The sequence below is a fragment of the Alnus glutinosa genome, chromosome 12 (genome assembly GCF_958979055.1).
Source record: "Alnus glutinosa chromosome 12, dhAlnGlut1.1, whole genome shotgun sequence".
Classification (NCBI taxonomy): domain Eukaryota; kingdom Viridiplantae; phylum Streptophyta; class Magnoliopsida; order Fagales; family Betulaceae; genus Alnus; species Alnus glutinosa.
Genome location: NC_084897.1, coordinates 5,619,506 through 5,638,862, shown reverse-complemented (window position 1 = coordinate 5,638,862; position 19,357 = coordinate 5,619,506). Strand labels below are relative to the sequence as shown.

Here is a 19,357-nt window from a genome sequence, read left to right as displayed (position 1 = left end):
GCCCAGTTGCATGTTCTAGAATCATGCGGAGTAGGATTAGGGAATTACAAATTACAATACAGATATATAAAAGACAATTACAACCTTATAAACACCCTTGATTACAATAATGCCCCTGACCCAGCTGGAGTGCACTCCCATCTGCCTGCTGCCTAGAAGAAGACGTGGCATTCATCTAGCTTCTTGATCCCTGGTATCAAGCAAGTTGTCCGAGCGCAGACCACCCATCCTCGGCTAAGAGTATTAGGGAAATACACATAACACTATTCTTCGTTAAAATAATTAAGTGGGTGACTGTAGATGGAAACTTGTGCCCACCGCCGAAACCCTGTGTCTGTGTGCGGACTTTAAGAACAGAACAAGAGTGAATTCCCAAATTAAAAGACCACCTTAATGAGTCTTAGATAAGCCAAGGGCAATCTTAATATTGTCTCCGGAAACGAGTCTTCGATTTTGACTTCATCGATTCTCATACAAAAACAACGACCACCGATTTCCCCGCGTTCTTGGCTAACCCGCGCCGTGAGCGGACGATTTTGTCCTACGCACCCGGAGATGATGATGACGGACGAGGAGATCCTGAAGATGCTGGAGGGCCCCACGGTCGACGCCACGCGTCACCAGCACGAGGCCCTCCGGTCCATCCTCGAACTCCAGGGAGCCGTAAGCTATCTCCGGCCCCACCTCCAACCCTACAATGCGCCGGTCGACGCTGCCACCTTCAGTCGCGCCGTGCCGTTGTCTTCCTACGATGACTACGTTGACCACATCAATTCCATGGCTAACGGTCTCGTAGACCATGATCAGCCTCTCCTGTCCGTTGATCCTCTGGTCTGTTTCTTCTACAGGTGCTCCGTACTCGTCCCATCAGACAATCATCGAGTTTGATTCCCTTAACTCGATGATTTTTTTTTTTAATCTTTGATTCATCTGAGAATTTATCTGGGAAATTCGATTTATTGATCCTTGATAAACATTATGACCCAAAAATCTAATTTTGGTTTGGAATAATTTTGATGTGGATTCAATTCAACCATTTTGTTTTACAATAAATAAATTTTTTCAAGATATTTCCAGTGGTTGTCAATTGAATTTGATAGTATGAGTACATGATCTGTATAAACTGTTAAAAATTGGATGTAAGGAATGAAAATATGATTCATAATGTTTTGAAATTCTGAGGCAGAAATTTTAACGTTTTGTTTATACTATTTGAACGTTTTGTGTTCATCTTTTTGGGTGATTTGGATGTTCCAAAGGGGCCATAATTCACATCAGATTACTCCTTTGTTGAAAAGTCCTTGAATTTCCTTTTGTGGTATTCTAATAATCGTAATTTTCGGATAGCAGCTCAGGGACAAGTACCATGAAGCCTAAACTGATCCCTTACTTTGATTCAAAGCTCTCAAAAGCTGCCTCATTCATAGCTCATAAGGCCGGCGGCGCCATACTTCGAAGGTAACTTGTTTAAGCTCTTTGTATCCTATTACTAAACGTGCTCGTGCAATATAGTTTTTATATGGATTGTATAACAAATGAATGTGAATTTTCATATAGGTTATTTCCTCCTAGGACCTCAGTGGATAAGATCCTATGGTTTCTTTATGCTGATAATATTACGACCACCAAAGGTGGTTTTAAGGTTATGGCTGCTTCTTCATATCCTTTGCAGAACAGTAGCTCGAATTGGTCTCAGTTTCAATCTTGTTCTAGTCCCCGGGAAGTCATTCTTGGATCAAATGTGGAGCACCAGATGTACTGCCACCTTCTTTGTGGCCTTAGGAACTGTGAGTTTATTGATGCTATTCGAGTCCCGTATGCAATAGGCTTGATAAAAGTGTTTGGTCTTTTAGAGTCCAAGTGGGAGCAGCTATGCGACGATCTCAAACGCGGGGTTCCGAGTTCGGATATTTCCGATGTTGTAATGAGAGATTCTGTTACCGAAGTTCTTGGTGGGCCTCAACCGGAACTGTCGAGCAGAATCCGGTCAATCTGTGAGGAGAAGAATTGGGGTGGAATAGTGTGTAAATTGTGGCCTAATGTGCGGTACATTAGGTGTGTTATCACAGGGAGCATGAAGCAGTATTATCCAAAGCTTAAGCTGTATGCGGGGGAAGTACCTTTGTTAGGTGGAGACTACTTTGCTTCCGAGTGCTGTGTGGGTATAAACTTGGATATTATGCAGCCTCCGGAGACGACTCGATTCGTTTTGCTTCCAACGGCAGCATACTTTGAGTTTCTTCCATTTGGTTTGGATGAGACAAATGTTGTTGGTGAAGAAACAGTTGACATTTCTGGTGTAGAGGTAGGGAAGATGTATGAAGTGGTTGTGACTACTTATAGAGGATTTTATCGATACCGTTTAGGCGATATTGTGAGAGTTGTTGGCTTCTATAATTCATCTCCACAAGTGGAGTTTGTGATGAGAGCTCCTAAAAATCCTTCTGAAATAGTTACTGAGAAAGATTTGATGTCTGCCATGGAAAGTTTTCAAAGGGTGTTAAGGAATGACATGGGAGCAGAGATTACAGAGTTTGCAAGTTTCTTGGACTTGACATTGACCCCAAAGGAGTTGAAGGTTTATATAGAAGTTAGAGAGGGATGTATGTTTCTTCAGGAGGACTCAGTTGTAACTCTCAAGAGGTGTGGTTCCTCCATGGAAGATAGCTTGGGAGGCATTTACATGGTGCAGAGGAAAAGAGGCGAAATAAGGCCTTTGGCAGTGTCCATTGTAAAGCCTGGCAGCTTTGATGGGTTATCACGGTTAGCAATTGAGAATGGAACGCCGGCAAGTCAATATAAGCCGCCCAAGATTATAAGAAATCGCCAAATTGTTGAATTCATTGAAAGATGTATTCTTGTCACTGTTTCTTTGGATGGTTAAGAAGGAGAAGACCCAATGTTTTTCCTGCCGTTGTGTTTTTCTTTCCCTAGCTAGTAAAGGGAAGTGGTGGGGGTGGTTTGTAGGGGTGGAGCCACTCCCCCACCCTTTCTTCTAGCTCTCTCATTTTTATTTTTTTTTTATTTTTTTTTTTTATTTTTTTTTGTAACATGGCTTTTAATACACGTGGTAGTGTTTCAGTATGTAGTCTTAAGTGGATAGTATGTCAGTTGGCATTTTTACTGTTAAACATTTGATGAAAATTTTGTTGGAATGATCAAATCTTAGATCCTTAATTGTCAAAATTAGAAACAAATGTCCTTATTTGGTTTAAAATCGCACTTTTTCTCTACGAAATCGCAATCCCAAACGCACCTTAAGTGGTTTAGTTTTATGCCATAGCTTATACATTGGCGGAGTCATAATTTCGATTCATAGGAAGCATGGTTTAAAAAAAAAAAAAAAAAAAAAAAAAAAAAAAAAAAAAAAAAAAAAAATATCAAAGAATATATAACTAACGAAATAAGTAAATAATTCAACAAAAAAATTTAACCATGTTTTAAAACATATAAATATAACTAGTATTTCGTTTTTCCACAATTAGCATTATTATTTTTTTAATCTTGTACATTCAAGGGCCTTTCCATGTCACACGAATATATATATATATAGAGAGAGAGAGAGAGAGAGAGAGAGAGAAATTCTATGCACCATTTTTTTTATCTCCAAAGCTGATGTGCCATGGTACCTTAACAAAAAAACTCATTTTCATGCACTACACACTATAGGAACACAAGATATGATGACAATATAACAATATGGAGAAAGTGGAGAATTACAGAAGAATGGAAAATATGATGACAATATGACAATATAGAGAAAGTGGAGAATTATGAAAAATAGCACTATCAGTTGGAATGAATTATTTTCAGTCGACACAAGAAGACACACTCCATGGAAGCTTTAAATGTAGTTCTAAAGCATATTCCATCATTATAAATATGGCAATTAGGTATTTTATATATATAAATATATATGGGGTAATTACATTTTCCCCCATCAACTATCAGCCATTGTCAACATACCCCAATGAACTGACACATCGACCAAAAGAGAGCATCCAACTACCAACTTTACATACTTTGCCCCCCTCCGTCAGGGAATCCCGTTAACTTGGACGGAATATTCTATTTTTTGGCGTTAATTTTGGTTTAAAGGCCAAAATGCCCTCCAACAGTAATTAACAAAAAAAATATTAAAATTAATATGTTTAAAAAAGTTGAGGGCATTTATGTCATTTTTGAATTTGAGTTAGGGTATTTAAGCCTTTTTACGAATTAAACTGACGGAAGGGGGCAAAATATGTAAAGTTGTTAGTTGAATGCTCTTTTTTAGTCGAGGTGTCAATTCATGAGACCATGTTGACAATGGCTGATAGTTGACGGGGGAAAAAAGATAATTACCACTATATATATATATATATATATATATATATATATATATATATATATATATAAAAGCAGTTCTCTTTGGTGTAAAACTCATTCATCTTGTAGCTCTCTGACCACTAGAATGTCAAGAGTCCAAAATCTAATTTTCCGAATGCATTCAAAATGGCTACTGCTGTAATTATCAACTTGGCACTGTTCATATTTACTTTGCTTATACGCTTCATGTGGTTGATCTTCCCTTAAAGGGCTGGCTTTTATTATTTTTCTTAATCCTGCATCTTTATCTTCAAAGAAACAAATATTTGTTTCTTACTACAATAACATCCATCCATCCATTCAAAAACAGCACAACAACATTCTTATGGTTTTGAAGAATTCTCTTGAGATGTCCAATGGAACCATGTCTAAATTTCAAATGAAATTTGATATACCGTGAGAGTAGAGGAAGGACAAGCGCACGACAAAACCCTAATGGTACCTACCACCGAGGGTTGTGGTATAGTGGCAAATTAGGTGTGGAGTAGGTCTTGGGATAGAACCACAAGGGCAATGTTACGAGTCGAGCTTGAACGAGTAGTGCATGTGCAAGCTCGGTTCATTTAAGCTTTAAAAGAATCCGATCCGAGCTCGAGTCGAGTTCGAACTCATGACAAGTTCTAAAAATTAAACTTGCTCGGTTAAATGGGCTCGAGCCGAGCTCAAGCTCATAACGAGTTTTAACATACAAAAAAGGGGGATGAACTTATTTAAAAATTAATATTACATTATATAACATATAAACAATATATATTTACATTGTAAGTTAAATAAACTATATAAATTTAAAAAAAAAAAAAAAAAAAAAACAAAATAATAATAATAATAAAAAACTATATACAACCAATATATATATATACGAGTCAAGACTTAATAATTGAGTCGATCCTTATACGAGCGGATTCACGAATATTAATCGAGTCGAGCCGAGTTTATACGGGTTTATATCGTTTAGTAATCAAACTTAATTTTGTGTTCACGAATGATTCATTTAATAATCGATTCGAGCACGAGCAGAGTTTAGTCAAGTCAATTTTGAGTTAACTCACGAGTTTACACATATATCCATGACACTTTATTCATTCCGCCTAATGCAACTAAGACCCCAATCAGATTAGGGTCAGGCTATGTTTGAACCAATAAGAGAGGGCTTGCGGCCTCGATCATTACATTGTCAGAGCCCCCCCCCCCCCCCCCCCCCCCCCCCCCCCTCCCCCCCCCAATTTGGTTAGGAAAAAAATCCACATGGTAACTGGAATGCACAAGGAAAATTCTAGAATCCATGGTATGCATAAAATTCTTAAATAATTTTTATTAATAAAACTGAAATATTCTTTTGGCGTTACGCCATAGGATCTAATTTATAGGCCGCATAAAACTTAATTACCAAGTAAACTTATTTCTAAACAGATCCTAATTGTTTCAAAAAAATAAATAAATAAATAAACAGATTCTAATTGAGTACTAGAATATAGGTACGCTAATTTAATTAAAAACCCTAAAAGTACCAAAAATCAAGGATATGAAAATCATATTATAGAAATTTCTAAAAAGAAAATTAAATAAAAATCTTCCAATGACAAGCATGACATCCCAAGTCAAAAATTTCCCAGAAAAAATAGTTTTTGAATCCTTTTTTTTTTTCTCTTCTTCCCCTTTTCTGTTGCCCCTTCAACCCCAGTTCTTCATTTGTTAATGGCTGCTTGGATTTGTTCCAGAGTTCTCCCCTTTGTTTCAGGTACCACTTTGATCACAAACAATATAGCCAGTGCATTGATTGCTGCATAAAGAATGAAGGTACCTGGAAGCCAGAGAAACAAGTAATTTAGTATTTACTGAGGTCATCCAAACATAGAGTTGGGTGGTGTCCTCATACTGAAAATTCCTGTTCAAAAGAGCTAAGTGCTCAGGTAAATGGTGCATTTTTAAGAACATACGATTTTAAAGGCCAAACCATAATTTTACAAACGCTTAAGATCGTGTTTTCATTTACTGCATTCAGGGGCGGAGCCAGCTTTTAGGCTTTGGGGGGGCCAAAACTACAAATTTTTTAAAGAATAGGGGTAAAAGTTATATTTTTTTCTTTTTTTTTTTTAGATTTTTTTTGGGGGGAGCCCTTTGGCTTGGGGGGGCTTGGGCCCCCCCAAGCCATAGTGTGGCTCCGCCCCTGACTGCATTTGAAAATCGCAATTTTTTCAAACCGTCACATGAAACGGACACTAAGAATTATTTCTATATTGTTATACCTAAACTTTAGGATATCTTTTCAATATTAAAAATTTCTGTTGCTAAGTTATTGAACTTTCATTTCTTGATATATATATATTTATAGTATTACCATACTAATTACTACTACTGTTAATGAAATGGAAAAAGGTTTACCATAAGTGCTCCAGCTCATAAGGAAGTTGAAAGTGTAGGAACATAGCCATGCACCAAACCAGTTGACAAGTGTAGCGATGCTTCCAGCCCTTCCTTTGATATTGATAGGGAATATCTGCAATAACAGAAGGCATTTTTCAGATTATTGGCATGATCAAATCATAGTTAAGAATGATAATCTTGCTGATTCTAATTACCTCAGACATCACAACCCAAGGGACTGCACCCATTCCTGCTGAAAAGGATGCTATGTACAGCTGACATCAAAGAGTAATTGTTAGACAGCACAAGGGAAAGAATAGAGAAGCCATGTTTACTGAGTGGATTAAGTGATTTATAGAAGCAGTTGACATTACCAGTATGCCAGTTACAGCTAGTATAGGGACTGCCCCGAGGGCCAATTCGTTAACCTGGTTCATGAAACAATCTTTCTTTAGACAGTACTATTATGGAAAACCAGAGGAAGCTTTTAAGGTTGACAGACAGCTTCACAATTACCTTCAGATAGAATGCAATTGCTGTTAGTGCACAGCCTAGGACCAACCCTGATGCTGAAACCTAAAGTGAAAACCCCCAAAAAAAAGAAAGAAAGCGTGTTACTTCTGGGATTTAACATTGTATTAGAGCAAAAGTCCTGAGTTCCAACCTTGTCTCCGTCTTTAACCTCTCATTTCAATTCAATATTTTGAAAATTGGCTTAAACTTTTGGGACAAATGCTGATTTAACAAAACGAAACAGAAACAAAGGTACAAAACCTCAAGAAATGAATGAAAATTTGTATGAGCAAATTTTCAGCCAATGATGATCTGCACAAAGACTTACCAATAATAGGGGCTTTCTTCCAGCTCTATCTATGAAAGCTGCTCCCAGGCCAGTAACCACAACCTGCAAAAGAGAATCATCTCAAGATGTTTCTATTAGCAGGAGATATTGGAGATTTGCATGGGACTGGCAAAGTGAGTGAGAATTAATAACCTGAATAATTGCATAGGTTATAGTTCCAATACTAGAAGAAAATCCTGAGGTATTGCAGACACAATAATTAGATTGCAATTCAGAACTGAGTTACATTTCAAATATCTGCTTAAAGTTGTTCAATTGTACATTTTAATTTTCTCTGTGAAAGATGGGAAAGGTCTGTTGAAGCTATAGAGACCGAAATCTAGTTGAGAATATACTTTTATCTGGTCAATGAGAATGGTGTCAATAAGCCGAAGTTCTCTTTCTCATTTTTGTCAAATGTTAGAATAAAAATTAAGTGCTTAAGCTTTTGAGATAAGTGGTGATTTAACAAAAGACTTATAACATGCCTTTTGCCTTGTCAGGTAAAGACAATTTTTGTCGATGTCTCCATACCTGCTGTCTCAAAAATGGTGCCAGTGTAAAAGCAGACTCCGTTGATTCCTCCAAATTGCTGGCATACCATCAACCCAACTCCTATCTGGTCATCAGTGAGTAAAAAATCAAGAGACAAAACTAGTTTAGCTAATGGTTCCTTTTAGAGGGAATTGATTGCAAAGCAAAGAGGAAAATTCAGAAAGTGGAATATGTGTAGGGAGAGAATCACTAACAATCATTGAGCGCGAATATCTTCTTTGAAACAATTCCATAAGTTTGGGTTTTGGGAGCTGTTCAAGAGTTGCTATATAATCCTGTCAAGCAGTAACATGAGATCTCTTTAACTATGTCCTCTTGTGAAATGCTCTAAAGTATTGTCATTGTGGATTGGAATATATATTTCAGAAATCAGAAATTAGAACCTGAATTTCGTCTGCCTCCTCAGATATATCCACATCCTTGCCACGAAGTTTCTGAAGGGCAGCTTCAAACTCTTTTTGATTCCCCTTCTTGGCCTAAGTTTATAATGGGGTAATTTTCTACATGAGCATTCTTGCTAATTTTATCACTATAAAGAACCTCATGAAGAATAATCTAGTCGTCTATGGGTTTGTTTGTATGTGTAAGTATATGCCTGCCAGTATATGCGTGCATCAACATATATGAATTTGTTTCATCACTATTCTTACCAGCCATCTGGGAGACTCTGGAATGAGAAAGAGACCCAAAACTAGAATGCCGCATGGGACGAGTCCTGCAAGTAACTCACAAGTGAGCTCTCTGTCATGGTATGCCTCAATGTTGGGTCTTCTAAAACTCTAAAATATATACACAATTCTATGTCTTGTATCTCACTTTTCTTTAATCAGACAATTAGACAAATACATAGTGTGGCTGAGAAAAGAAATTTCACCAGTTAATGCTAAAACCCTCCATGTTAGCACTGTCCCAATAATGAAGGCAACAGACACTCCAGCGCAGATCATGAACTGTGTATTAAGAAGACAATATCAGATATTGTGTTTTCGCCGTTTCATAATTAAGTAAATAAATACCACTTCACAAGAAAATATGTTTCTGGCTTCAAAGCTTGAAATAAGCAAGGTGTTTCTCCAATTGGTTCTTGTTTAAATATTTACCTGATTCACAGTTGTCAGTGCTCCTCGGAGGTTCTTGGGAGCAATTTCAGCTATGAAAACGGGTACCTTATTGTGGTGGTGTCAAAATTGTTAATTAATGGCATTGAAGAATTCATAATAGGGCATATCACCAAAAGTTGAGGTGTAAATCATTATATCAAATAGCATGTATTAAACTGTAAGAAAGAGAAAAAAGAAAAGATATGCACCACATAGGAAAAGACTCCCATTCCATATCCTGTAGCCAGCCTTCCAATGTCCAAAGCTACAGCCCCCTGTTGTGATACTCAACATGTAGAAAAGATGATCAGGTAAAGTTTCTGGTGAATGGATTGCTTTGTGGTTAAAAATCACAAATGACATCAAAGAGTAAAAGATAGAAACCTCAGCAAAGTAAATACATAGCCACCCTGCAACACAGAAAGCAGCAGACACTCTCAGTGCCTGCATTCATTCCACAATAGACATGAAGAAATTAGTAAGAATTCTCATCTTTTCATTAAGTAGGCATGATCCCAATAAAATCACCATGATCGCTGTTTGCTTACCCCTTTCCGACCAATAAAATCAGCAATTGGGCCACTTGTTATTGCACCAATCATTGCACCAAATGTCAATATGGAGCCAAACATTGAATACTGCATTCATACACACAAATTGAGTAAGGCAAAACACAATTTGCAATCAGGGTTTAATCACTCCCTGACTGGACTTGTTTGGTCTCCCCTTTTTCTCCATAGAGTCCTTGACCCTACCGCCCAACGGGTTACAAGGAGGGGAAGCCGTGGAAGGCTCCTCAATGGCCGTATTGAGCTGGCCGAGGGAAGGGAGGAAAGAAGGACCTTCCCCAACCAGTGTCCACAAACTTGGTTTGCCAGAATGCTGGATTCACCAATTGAGTAAGGCAAAACAATTTCACAGTCAAGAGTCCAAAGGCTTGGTTTGCCAGCACTGGAAATAAGATTGAATTACGAAAAAATTCTCTAAATTTTCCAAAAAATAGAAAAAAGAACTCAAGAATTTTTCATAAGGATGGCATGTTCTGTCATCCAGATCATCCTTGTTAATTCAATAATTGTTTCATATTTTGATTATGAATTTGCATATATACACTGAAATATAAGCTTGAGGCACCAAACTTATATCACAAGAATAAGTGATATATTCACTAGCATACCTCTGCTAAAGATAGACTGAGATCTTCCCTGATAGCACTCTGAGTAGGTGATGAATAACCTGCCTGGAAACCAAAAGAGAGTTACAAAACAGAAGAAAACAGAACACTTACATATCCATCTTCCCCATCAATTCTCTTTAGCAGAAAGATCACTTACACAGGACCCGAATGCATAAGAACCACAAACTGCAACAAATGTACTGAAGTAAACCATCCAGGGATGCCCTTTGTTGCTTCCCTGAGATGACCCATCTTCTCCATCAGCTAGATTATTCTGATCCTGTATAAGTGGTTCTCTCATCTCTTCCTGCCTTCGATTCTCTACATCCTCTTTGATTGCCATGTCTTCTCGTCTATACAGCTCCAGTATCTTTGTATATCTATCTGTATATCATGTGGCGAAAAGGAAGAAGATTGAAAGAGAGATGAACTCAGAAGCAACAAGTGTATGATGGTGGAACCAAGGACATCCGTTTGCTCTTATACCTGTGGATATAACAGTAGCACCATATACCGGGAGGAGTGAAAATTCTCCACAAAAATAACTTCTTTTGAAGTTTTACGACTTGAAGTTAATGCCTGCCTGCAACATCAAGAAGTAGCCAATTCATCATTCAATCTTGAAAAATAGAATGATGGTTGTCGTTTACATGTAATTGAGTAAGAAAACATGATGTTCTTTGACTTCCACGTGGGCACGACAGATCTGACAGATCAGTACCACTTGACAATTTGGAGGTTCTGTCTATTATCACGCGCGTGCATTCGACCTCCAACTAAAATGGCATCTATCTTTAGACAATGTGAATCTCACCCTTCAATCTAGTGTAGAGGACATTTTCACCTTTTTCTTCTTTTGGAAAATCGATGTATTACTGTATTTTATACATAGATTTTGTGATTGTGGGCAGAAACAGAATGCTTTTGTAAGGAACTTCCAGTCATGAAACGAAAAAGGAGAACAATGAATATGAAAATGATCAGTAGTTTTGATTCCTGTGTAGACTAGGCCCGTTTGGTAATCCCCTCCCTTCAAGTATATATGAGGGGAATTTTTTATTTTTTTTTTAGTGGTTGTAAAATGTGATCGATACGATATAAAATATAAATAATTTATATGAAATGTGAATAAAAAAATTAGTATTGTAGTGAGTTTTTTTTATTTAAACAGTAATAAAAAATTGTTGATGTGATATAAAAAATAAAAAATAAAAAGTAAAAATTTAAAATATTTTGAAGTTGATGTTTTTTTTAAAGAAGTGAAAAGAGCAAGAGATCGAGAGGAAATAAAAGCCGTCCACAGTTATCATATTCGTACTTTATGCCTTTATAGTCTATATATATATGAACCTCCATTTTTGGCTCCAATTATTGGTATATTGAACTGTTTTTGGGGTCCATTTACTGGGCCTATAACGACATGAAAATCTATAATCTTTCCAAAAATCCCACAAGTTTTTTTTATAATATTTTTTTTGTGGTTGTTTATGCTTCATGCTAGCTGGAGTTTGATTTCTACGAATAAATCTGGCTTTATCACCCTGTCTCAATGTCTCATGATCAATCTTCAGCACGGACAAAGATGATTTCAATTCATTTCATGGTTAATTAGAATTTGAAGTTTGTTGGTTTAATCTTGTACATGATTTTATATTATTTAAATTTTTTTTAAAAAAAATGTAGACTTTATATGCACCGACAAATAAAGTGAATTGAATTGAACCCAGATTCAGAAGATATATAATGTTAAGGAGTGAAGTAGATTAACCAAAGCACAAGTCCTCAGCTACCATTCCTTAACTGAAAAAGCAGCAGAAAAGTTACGTACGTAGACTTGTAGCTTGAGGCGGCTACTTCTCTCTCTTTCTACACGAAGGGAACAAAAGGTAGAAAACGACTCCCTGCTACTTGTTAAAACCAGAGGTTTTCACTTCCAATGAAAAGAGATCAATCATACAGTGATCAGTAGCTGTTCGATCGATGCTGACTAAGACGATGTTCCTTCACAAATCACAATCATAGCATGTTATATATATATATATATATATATATATATATATATATATATATATATATATATATATATATATATATATATATATATATATATATATATATATATATATATATTGATTTTAAAATAATTTGTAGAGCTGGCATGGGAACAGGTCATGATGCCAGTGCCAGTCAAAACGTGCGTTAACTTAAGATATCAAAAACTGAAAGATAAACCGATGAATGAGGGATTGGCAATCTCATATATATATATATATATATACAGAACTGTGATGCCGAGAGAGGTGGTCGATTTGGCATGTGAAGTAAATCAGCATATTCTTCTTTGCATATGATAGAACCAAGGGCCAGACACAGATCCACTTAAAGAAAAAACAAAAACATGCAAGATGCAAGTATATCTTTGTTGAAGGAACAGATCCAAGTATATATATATATATTAAAAGAGAAAACCAGAGGAGTGATCCCCACCCACATGCATGGTACGTTGGTACAGCTGGATCAGGCTTAGATCCTTAACATAGTCTTTACACTACTTTTTTGTTTCCCCTTCTCTCATAAACAACCTATCTTATCTCCGAATGAAGTTTTCTAGCTAATCAAACATGGTAACAGAAGTTACTGCGTAGTTTATTTGAATTGAAAAGCAACATTCTGGCCATGTACATTGTATCAAAACCACTTTTTTGTGGCCTTCAATATATTTTCAGGCGTCTCCTTGGCTAGCTTGCTCTTTGACCGTCGCAGAGTTCCAATCATCCACACGCTGCCTCGCGCCTCTATTAATTACCTATCTCGGTGCCTTTCTCGGCTTCAACCCCAGCTCATTTTAAAAAAATAATCTCATAATCAAGCTTGCGAGGTACAAATTTATCGGTACGTGAAAGGTATTGTTGGAGTATATTAGAAGATTTGATTATCTACCCAAATTCTCCTATAAATAGGAATCTCGTGTTGCCCACCTTTAGGCCCTTTGTTGGCCTAGTTGTTTGGTCTTATTGGTCCAATTGTTAATCGAGACCCATCTTTTGGCATCAAACCCAGGTATATTTCAGCCAATAGTTGATTCTATCATTTTTTTTGCATTTGTGCTATTATTTAAAACTCATGCCCATTTTAGCCCATAATTGGCCTATTGAAATTTAAAGCGCATCTCCAACCACCGTCGCCGACTTCCTCCAATCATCGCCGTCAACTGTCATTGATCGTTGACATATCCAACCAAAAAAAAGAAAAAAAGAAAAGGAAGAAGAAGAAGAAGAAGAACTTATTGTAAACTCAAGCTTCTAGATTGTTCCACTTTGAGTTTTAGTGAGGATGTTAGAATATATTAGGAGATTTGATTTCAGAGATTTATTGTAATTTTTGTTATCTCCTATAAATCAAATTTGATGGTAATCAAATTTGATTGATTTGATTGTAATAAGATTTGATGGTAATTAAATCACATTGATTTTATTACTATACTTATCTTTCCAAATTCATATATTGTGAAAATATTAAGAAAAATAAGAATATAATGTAGTCATTTGAGCTTTATCCTGTGGACGTAGATCATAAACCGAACCATGTAAAAATTCTTATATCTATTTTATGATTCCGCTTTAATTTCTTTTATATTAACTTTTCTTTAGGTAGGTCATCAACAGTGCGACACGTGTAGCCCAAAGTCTTTGCCAATCGCCTTGGTGGTCACGCCTAGGGCTGAGCATGGGGCAGGGGGGGCGGGGATGGCCTTTTTTTGACCCCACACCCTGCCAAAAATGCCTTGTAACCGTGCAAGGCGGTTGGGGGTGGGGAGGGGATGCACGGGGCGGGGATCCGCAGGTATGTGGGGATCCCTGCGGGTATTTCTTCCCCTGATTTCTAAGAACATGAAGAAGACAAGCACACAAGAGAGACAAGCCAGCAACTATTTCTTCCCTTGATTTCACTCCTCTTTCCCCTGTACATACAAATGCTTTAAAGTTTAAATGATGCAAAATCATTAAATGTGAAGGCTGTTAATTCATTGGCCTCTAAAGTTTCAAATCTTTTTCCACATTTTCTTTTTCGACTTTCTTTTTTTCTTTTTCACAAATTTTCCCAGGAACCAAACAATAAATAAGTATGAATAAAAATAAGAAAAGAAAAAAGGTGGATTAGAATAAGAGAAGAAGGAAAGAAGAAAAGAAGAGATCGAGAGAAAGTACCTTTCACATGGGCATGGGCGTGGCTTGGAGCAGACGCAGCACACAGGATTCGGCAGGAAATCTTGAAGAAGAAGAAGAAGATGCGAAGGGGTGTGGGGTGCGGCGCTAGAGTTTAGGAAGAAAAGAAAGGAAAAAATGTGAGGAGGGGGAGAGGGGGGGCGCGGCACTGCTAGTCTTCTAGGGTTTTTTTTTTTTTTTTTAATTGTGCGGGGTGGGGCGGGGTAATTCCTCGAGGTTTTTAAAAACCCTAACCCGCAACCCACCCTGCCCCGTACGGGTATATCATTTTTGGACCTGTACCCGCAAAAAATCAACTAAAATTTGAGAATTTAGGGACGGGGCGGGGCATGTGGGTTGGAGCAGGTCCGCAAGTATTTGATCAGCCCTAGTCACACCTTGATACCTCACAACAGCCGTTCCAAGTCCACCGAAATTACCCCCGTCCGAGACTCCACGCTCTCGAATGCGCAACCCAAGTGTTCTGAGCGTGTGGTTCACACTCTCACACGTTGGGCTGGAACCATAAACTAGTGGGCTGGGTTGAATAAGCCTGAACCCGAAAAGATGAAGACCTAGCTGATCGGGCCGTTGGTCGGGTCGGATACGGCTGAAACGACCTAGTCCAATTTTAAAACTAGATCAACATATTAGGTTGACCGGATCCTTGGAAGGCGCATGTCGTAGACGCAAAAATGTCAAAAGAGGCTTCTATATACACGTGTACCTCAAAAGAACAAATAGGATGTTCTTGAAGAAATGAAATAATTATGCTTGTCGATGGCACTGTTTAGGATGTTCCTCTTCGGGTTTCGGACTTTTTGGCATTTGGCCGGGGGTAATGCTTGGGTGAAGCAATTACAAGTATGCAATGGTGAAGCAAAATTACGAGAATGCCATGGAATTCTGGAAATTTTGCTTCTCCATAGCACTGCTCTTTGGCCAGTATTCATTGTGTTCCTATTGAGGTCTTTTTCCGTTTGTAATTTCAAAAGGTATTATTTTTAAATGCCTTGCAATTTGATTTTTAAAATAATTGTTTAGTCTTTAAAATTATGCATTTTAAAAAATACATCATCTTGTCTGCTATTTGAAAACGCTAATTATCTTTCTGTGTTTATTTGTTTGTCCTTATGAAAAAAAATTAAGGGGGCTCGAACCTTTTGTTGTTTTGAAGAAAACCGAAGACAAACTCTCAGCTTTGTTATGTGAGCTTGGCTGTGTAAATTAAGATCCCTCTCAGGGACAGAGCTAGAATCTCTTATGTGCAGGGATTAGGGGTTAAAAAATCTGTTGGTAGAGACCGGTAAGCTAAATTTTTTATTTTTTACTTTATAATTTTTTTTTGACCTAATTTATTATTATTATTTTTTAAATCGAGAGAAGACCATGGTATATGCTGACCCATCTAAATCCGTCCCTAATCTCTCTCCATCTTCGTCTAACATTTTTCTCAGATTTGTTTTTCTTGAACGTCATTTTGCTTTTTTGTCGTTGGATTAATAGACATTAGGGTCAATTATCTCACCAACTACGTTGCTTGGCATTATTTTTTTATTTTTTATTTTTTTTTTAATTGGCATTATTCATTCTTAATCGTTCAAACTTTTTACTGGAGATGTCCTGTTATTTTTGTATAGGATGTAAGCCAGAGTCGGTACAACTAAAATTATTAATTAAAAAAAAAAAATCTGATGTCTTGAAATGTAATAATAACATAAATTTCTTACGAAATGAGTTGTAAGGATGTGAGAGAAATCCTTCTCAATGATTTAAAAAGTAATATGTATTCTTTAAATACATGAAAGTTGTCGGTAGTGTTTGGCAAATGGTTTTTAGCTCGGTTTTGACTTTGTTTTCACTTCTCTTAAAGAATTCGATATCCTTTCAAACTATTACCAAACAATATTTTTCTTTTTCTTCTTACAAAAAATTCTAGTCTCATTTCACTTTTATATACTATCAATCACTTTTTATTTTTATTCGAACAAAAAACTCACAGCAAAACTCTTTGCCAAACATGCCCGTCATGTCATGAATGCAAATGAAACTGTCCTTTCTAATTTGATGCTTAGTGGAAAATTATCTTGAAGGTCATAGCAAGCAACCGTCTTCCGTTTCCCCAATCAATAACATAATTTTTTTTTTTTTTTTTTGAGAAAAATCAATTACATAATTTAGTAGGGTTGATGATATATAGTAAATTCATGTTGAAAATCCCTTATGCAACAAGTAAATGAATAAGCCCCACGAAAATCAACTAATCAAGACAATATTTACATGTCTCCAACATTTAGTAGTGCATGTTGGCATGTTCTCTATTTATGAGTTATAAGAATAGAACACATTTATGTGAATCTCATGTAAATCCTAGTGACATGATAAACGGTTTAGATCCTTAGACTCTTTGTATATTGTGAATGTTTGAAATTTTTGTTAAGAGATTTTTTTAAAAAAATGTTAGAGCTTCTTTTAGTGTTCTTTTGGAGTCTTTATATGCTGACATGACACTCTGTTTTTAATTAAAAAAAAAAAATACAGCTTGATTTCTCTTTCCTATTTTTATTTTTAAAAAAAAAAATATCATATTAGTATAGAAAGACCCCAAAATAACACAAGAATAAGTTCTAACATTTATCATTTTTTTATCAAACAGATATTTTTGGCTTTAAAAGAGCTTTGTACGTGCTAAAACCGCATTTTAGACTCTAAACCCAAAACCAAACGCGCCCTAAATCCTAGTGGTCATAATAAAGGGTTTAGATCCTTAAAACTATTTTTTTTTTTTTTTTTTTAATTGAGAAATGCTATTTTTACACCAATTCTCTATTCTCATCTTTTTATGTCATGATGTGGCAATGATGTGGTGCTGCCATGTCAGAGAAAAAATTAGTTACGAAATTGATGCGTTTTTTGTGTTGAGAAACGTATCTTTTTTGACTTTAACAGATTGAAGCGACTGCATCACTGAGAAGGATTTCTGTCACATCCTACGTCAAAACTTGGACTAAACCGCCTTTCAAAACAAAATGTTCGTTTGCAGCCTCTCAAATCTCCCACCCATGACAGCCATCCAACCAAAACAAAATGGATTTTTTCTTCTCATCCTTTGTTTTTTTTGGCTTCTTTTCTTCTCTTCCTCTGTTTTTTTCCTGGCCATAGAGCTAGGCTGCTTTTCATCTTGATCAGGACAAAACCATTACTCCCCGAAAAAAAACCCAGGAAAAAATTACAAACCCCACAACAATCCTCTCTCACCCACATACCCAAAATCCAAAATAAAATGAAGAAAACAAACAACTTTCATAAAAAGCTCCAGACTTTAGCATATCGAACAAGAAAAGAGCGGGTGAGACGAGAGAGATGCGTGCCAAAACCCTATTTGGAGTCATCTTCTGATTCTTTTGGGTTCATCAAAAGATCCAAAGATGGAGAGAATCGAGAGATGCATAGAAGAAACCTATTTTGTTTTGAAAATTAGTTTAGTCCAAGTTTTGATCCATCACGCTTTTCTCAATAGATGCAGTCACATCAGCCTGCTATGCAAGAAAAAAACACGTTTTTCAACGCAAAATACACAGCAATTTTTTGTAACTAATTTTTCTAATTTTTTTTCCGACATAACAGCGTTACATCATTATCACATCAAGATGTGGATAGATGGGATTGAAAAATAGGTCTAATCAGTCTAGTGACTGTCAGAATTTTTTTTGTATATGATTTTTTATTATAAAATAGTATTTTTTTTGTATCTTATAATATTTTTTTAAAAAAAAATTCTTGTGCTTGATTCATAATCAATGCAATTTTTTTTTTTCTTTTATAAGATTATTTACAGTAGCTTTTTTAAATGAGGTATGTTCCTTAAATTTTAAAAAAAATTTAAAAAAAGTTACAAAATCCCTCCACAGCAACTTCCCTAAAATTTTTGTTTCCGTGAGAAGTGAATAGTGATTTCCAATGCTATTCATTTCACATTCAATTGTTTATTCACAAAATATATTATATCTCTCATACTTGATCTTCTCTTTTCTACTTTTAATTAAAGTAAAAGTAAAAAAAATAATATTTTAATTAAAATAAAAGTAAAAATGAATAATTGTTATTTATGAATACCCCATTGAGCTTATTTCAAATTAGGTAAACCATGTAAATTGATTTTGCATTTTTTTTCTTTAAATAGGCTAAACCTCTCGATCTAACCCGCTAATTTCGTTTTGAATTCATATCAAATTCAAAAATCGTGTCAAATATTGCCAACCCTAAACTTCAATTTTATCTGCTACCTGCAATCAGAAAGTGCAAAGAAACCAAATTCATCTTCTTCTTTTTTTCATTTTTCTAAGAGGGTCAAGCAAATAACAGCACACTAGCTACTAATTTACTTTGGTGGTTCCCTAATGAAAGTGACTGAAACAGAACATGGCATGACACGTACCACAAATGTAGAACAAGGCTATCTAATATCCCTTGATAAAGAAAACAAACCTCATTCTCAATAACTTCCAATAGGCTCCCCACCAGTAAAATACTGGGGAGCGGGGTAGTGTTTATGTCTCAAAACAACTAAGTATACAAAAAGATTGTCAGTAGTAGGGAAGACATTCCTTATATATCATATAACTACACTGTTTATCCCGTGATTCTGTGACTAGAATATGCAACTTCAGTCCTCTTGACAGGGATCTATCCATGCTTCTCGCCTATCATCATTGTTACTTCTAGAGCAGGTTTACCCTCTGCAAAC

At 36.2% G+C, this 19,357-nt stretch overlaps 2 protein-coding genes across 2 annotated transcripts; one reads left to right on the top strand and one right to left on the bottom strand.

Annotated features, from left to right (window-relative positions):
- The first annotated feature begins 269 nt into the window (after window positions 1-269).
- On the top strand, window positions 270-2,909 carry LOC133852260 (probable indole-3-acetic acid-amido synthetase GH3.6). Its single transcript, XM_062288987.1, has 3 exons — window positions 270-848; window positions 1,351-1,458; window positions 1,558-2,909. Exons 1-3 carry the CDS (start codon window positions 556-558, stop codon window positions 2,882-2,884), a joined length of 1,728 nt encoding a protein of 575 aa, XP_062144971.1. The 5' UTR covers window positions 270-555; the 3' UTR covers window positions 2,885-2,909.
- A 2,964-nt stretch (window positions 2,910-5,873) lies between these two features.
- LOC133851554 (sugar transporter ERD6-like 7) lies at window positions 5,874-11,035 on the bottom strand. The gene is made up of 19 exons (XM_062288000.1): window positions 10,892-11,035; window positions 10,563-10,789; window positions 10,406-10,468; window positions 9,777-9,866; window positions 9,613-9,672; window positions 9,438-9,503; window positions 9,229-9,294; window positions 9,003-9,078; window positions 8,779-8,843; window positions 8,512-8,604; window positions 8,323-8,403; window positions 8,108-8,192; window positions 7,727-7,770; window positions 7,574-7,636; window positions 7,249-7,308; window positions 7,107-7,160; window positions 6,948-7,007; window positions 6,751-6,865; window positions 5,874-6,169 (listed from the first exon to the last, which is right to left on the bottom strand). Exons 2-19 carry the CDS (start codon window positions 10,746-10,748, stop codon window positions 6,054-6,056), a joined length of 1,443 nt encoding a protein of 480 aa, XP_062143984.1. The 5' UTR covers window positions 10,749-10,789; window positions 10,892-11,035; the 3' UTR covers window positions 5,874-6,053.
- Between the last annotated feature and the right edge of the window lie 8,322 nt (window positions 11,036-19,357).

Bases quoted from the DNA above. Each gene is read 5' to 3' on its own strand.
- LOC133852260 (XM_062288987.1), top strand. From the start codon at position 556: ATGATGATGACGGACGAGGAGATCCTGAAGATGCTGGAGGGCCCCACG. The intron at 849-1,350 runs GTGCTCCGTACT...TTCGGATAGCAG, and splicing joins CTGGTCTGTTTCTTCTACAG to CTCAGGGACAAGTACCATGA. The intron at 1,459-1,557 runs GTAACTTGTTTA...ATTTTCATATAG, and splicing joins GGCGGCGCCATACTTCGAAG to GTTATTTCCTCCTAGGACCT.
- LOC133851554 (XM_062288000.1), bottom strand. From the start codon at position 10,748: ATGGCAATCAAAGAGGATGTAGAGAATCGAAGGCAGGAAGAGATGAGA. The intron at 9,079-9,228 runs GTAAATATTTAA...CTTAATACACAG, and splicing joins CACTGACAACTGTGAATCAG to TTCATGATCTGCGCTGGAGT. The intron at 7,161-7,248 runs GTAATTGTGAAG...TTCATGAACCAG, and splicing joins CAATTGCATTCTATCTGAAG to GTTAACGAATTGGCCCTCGG.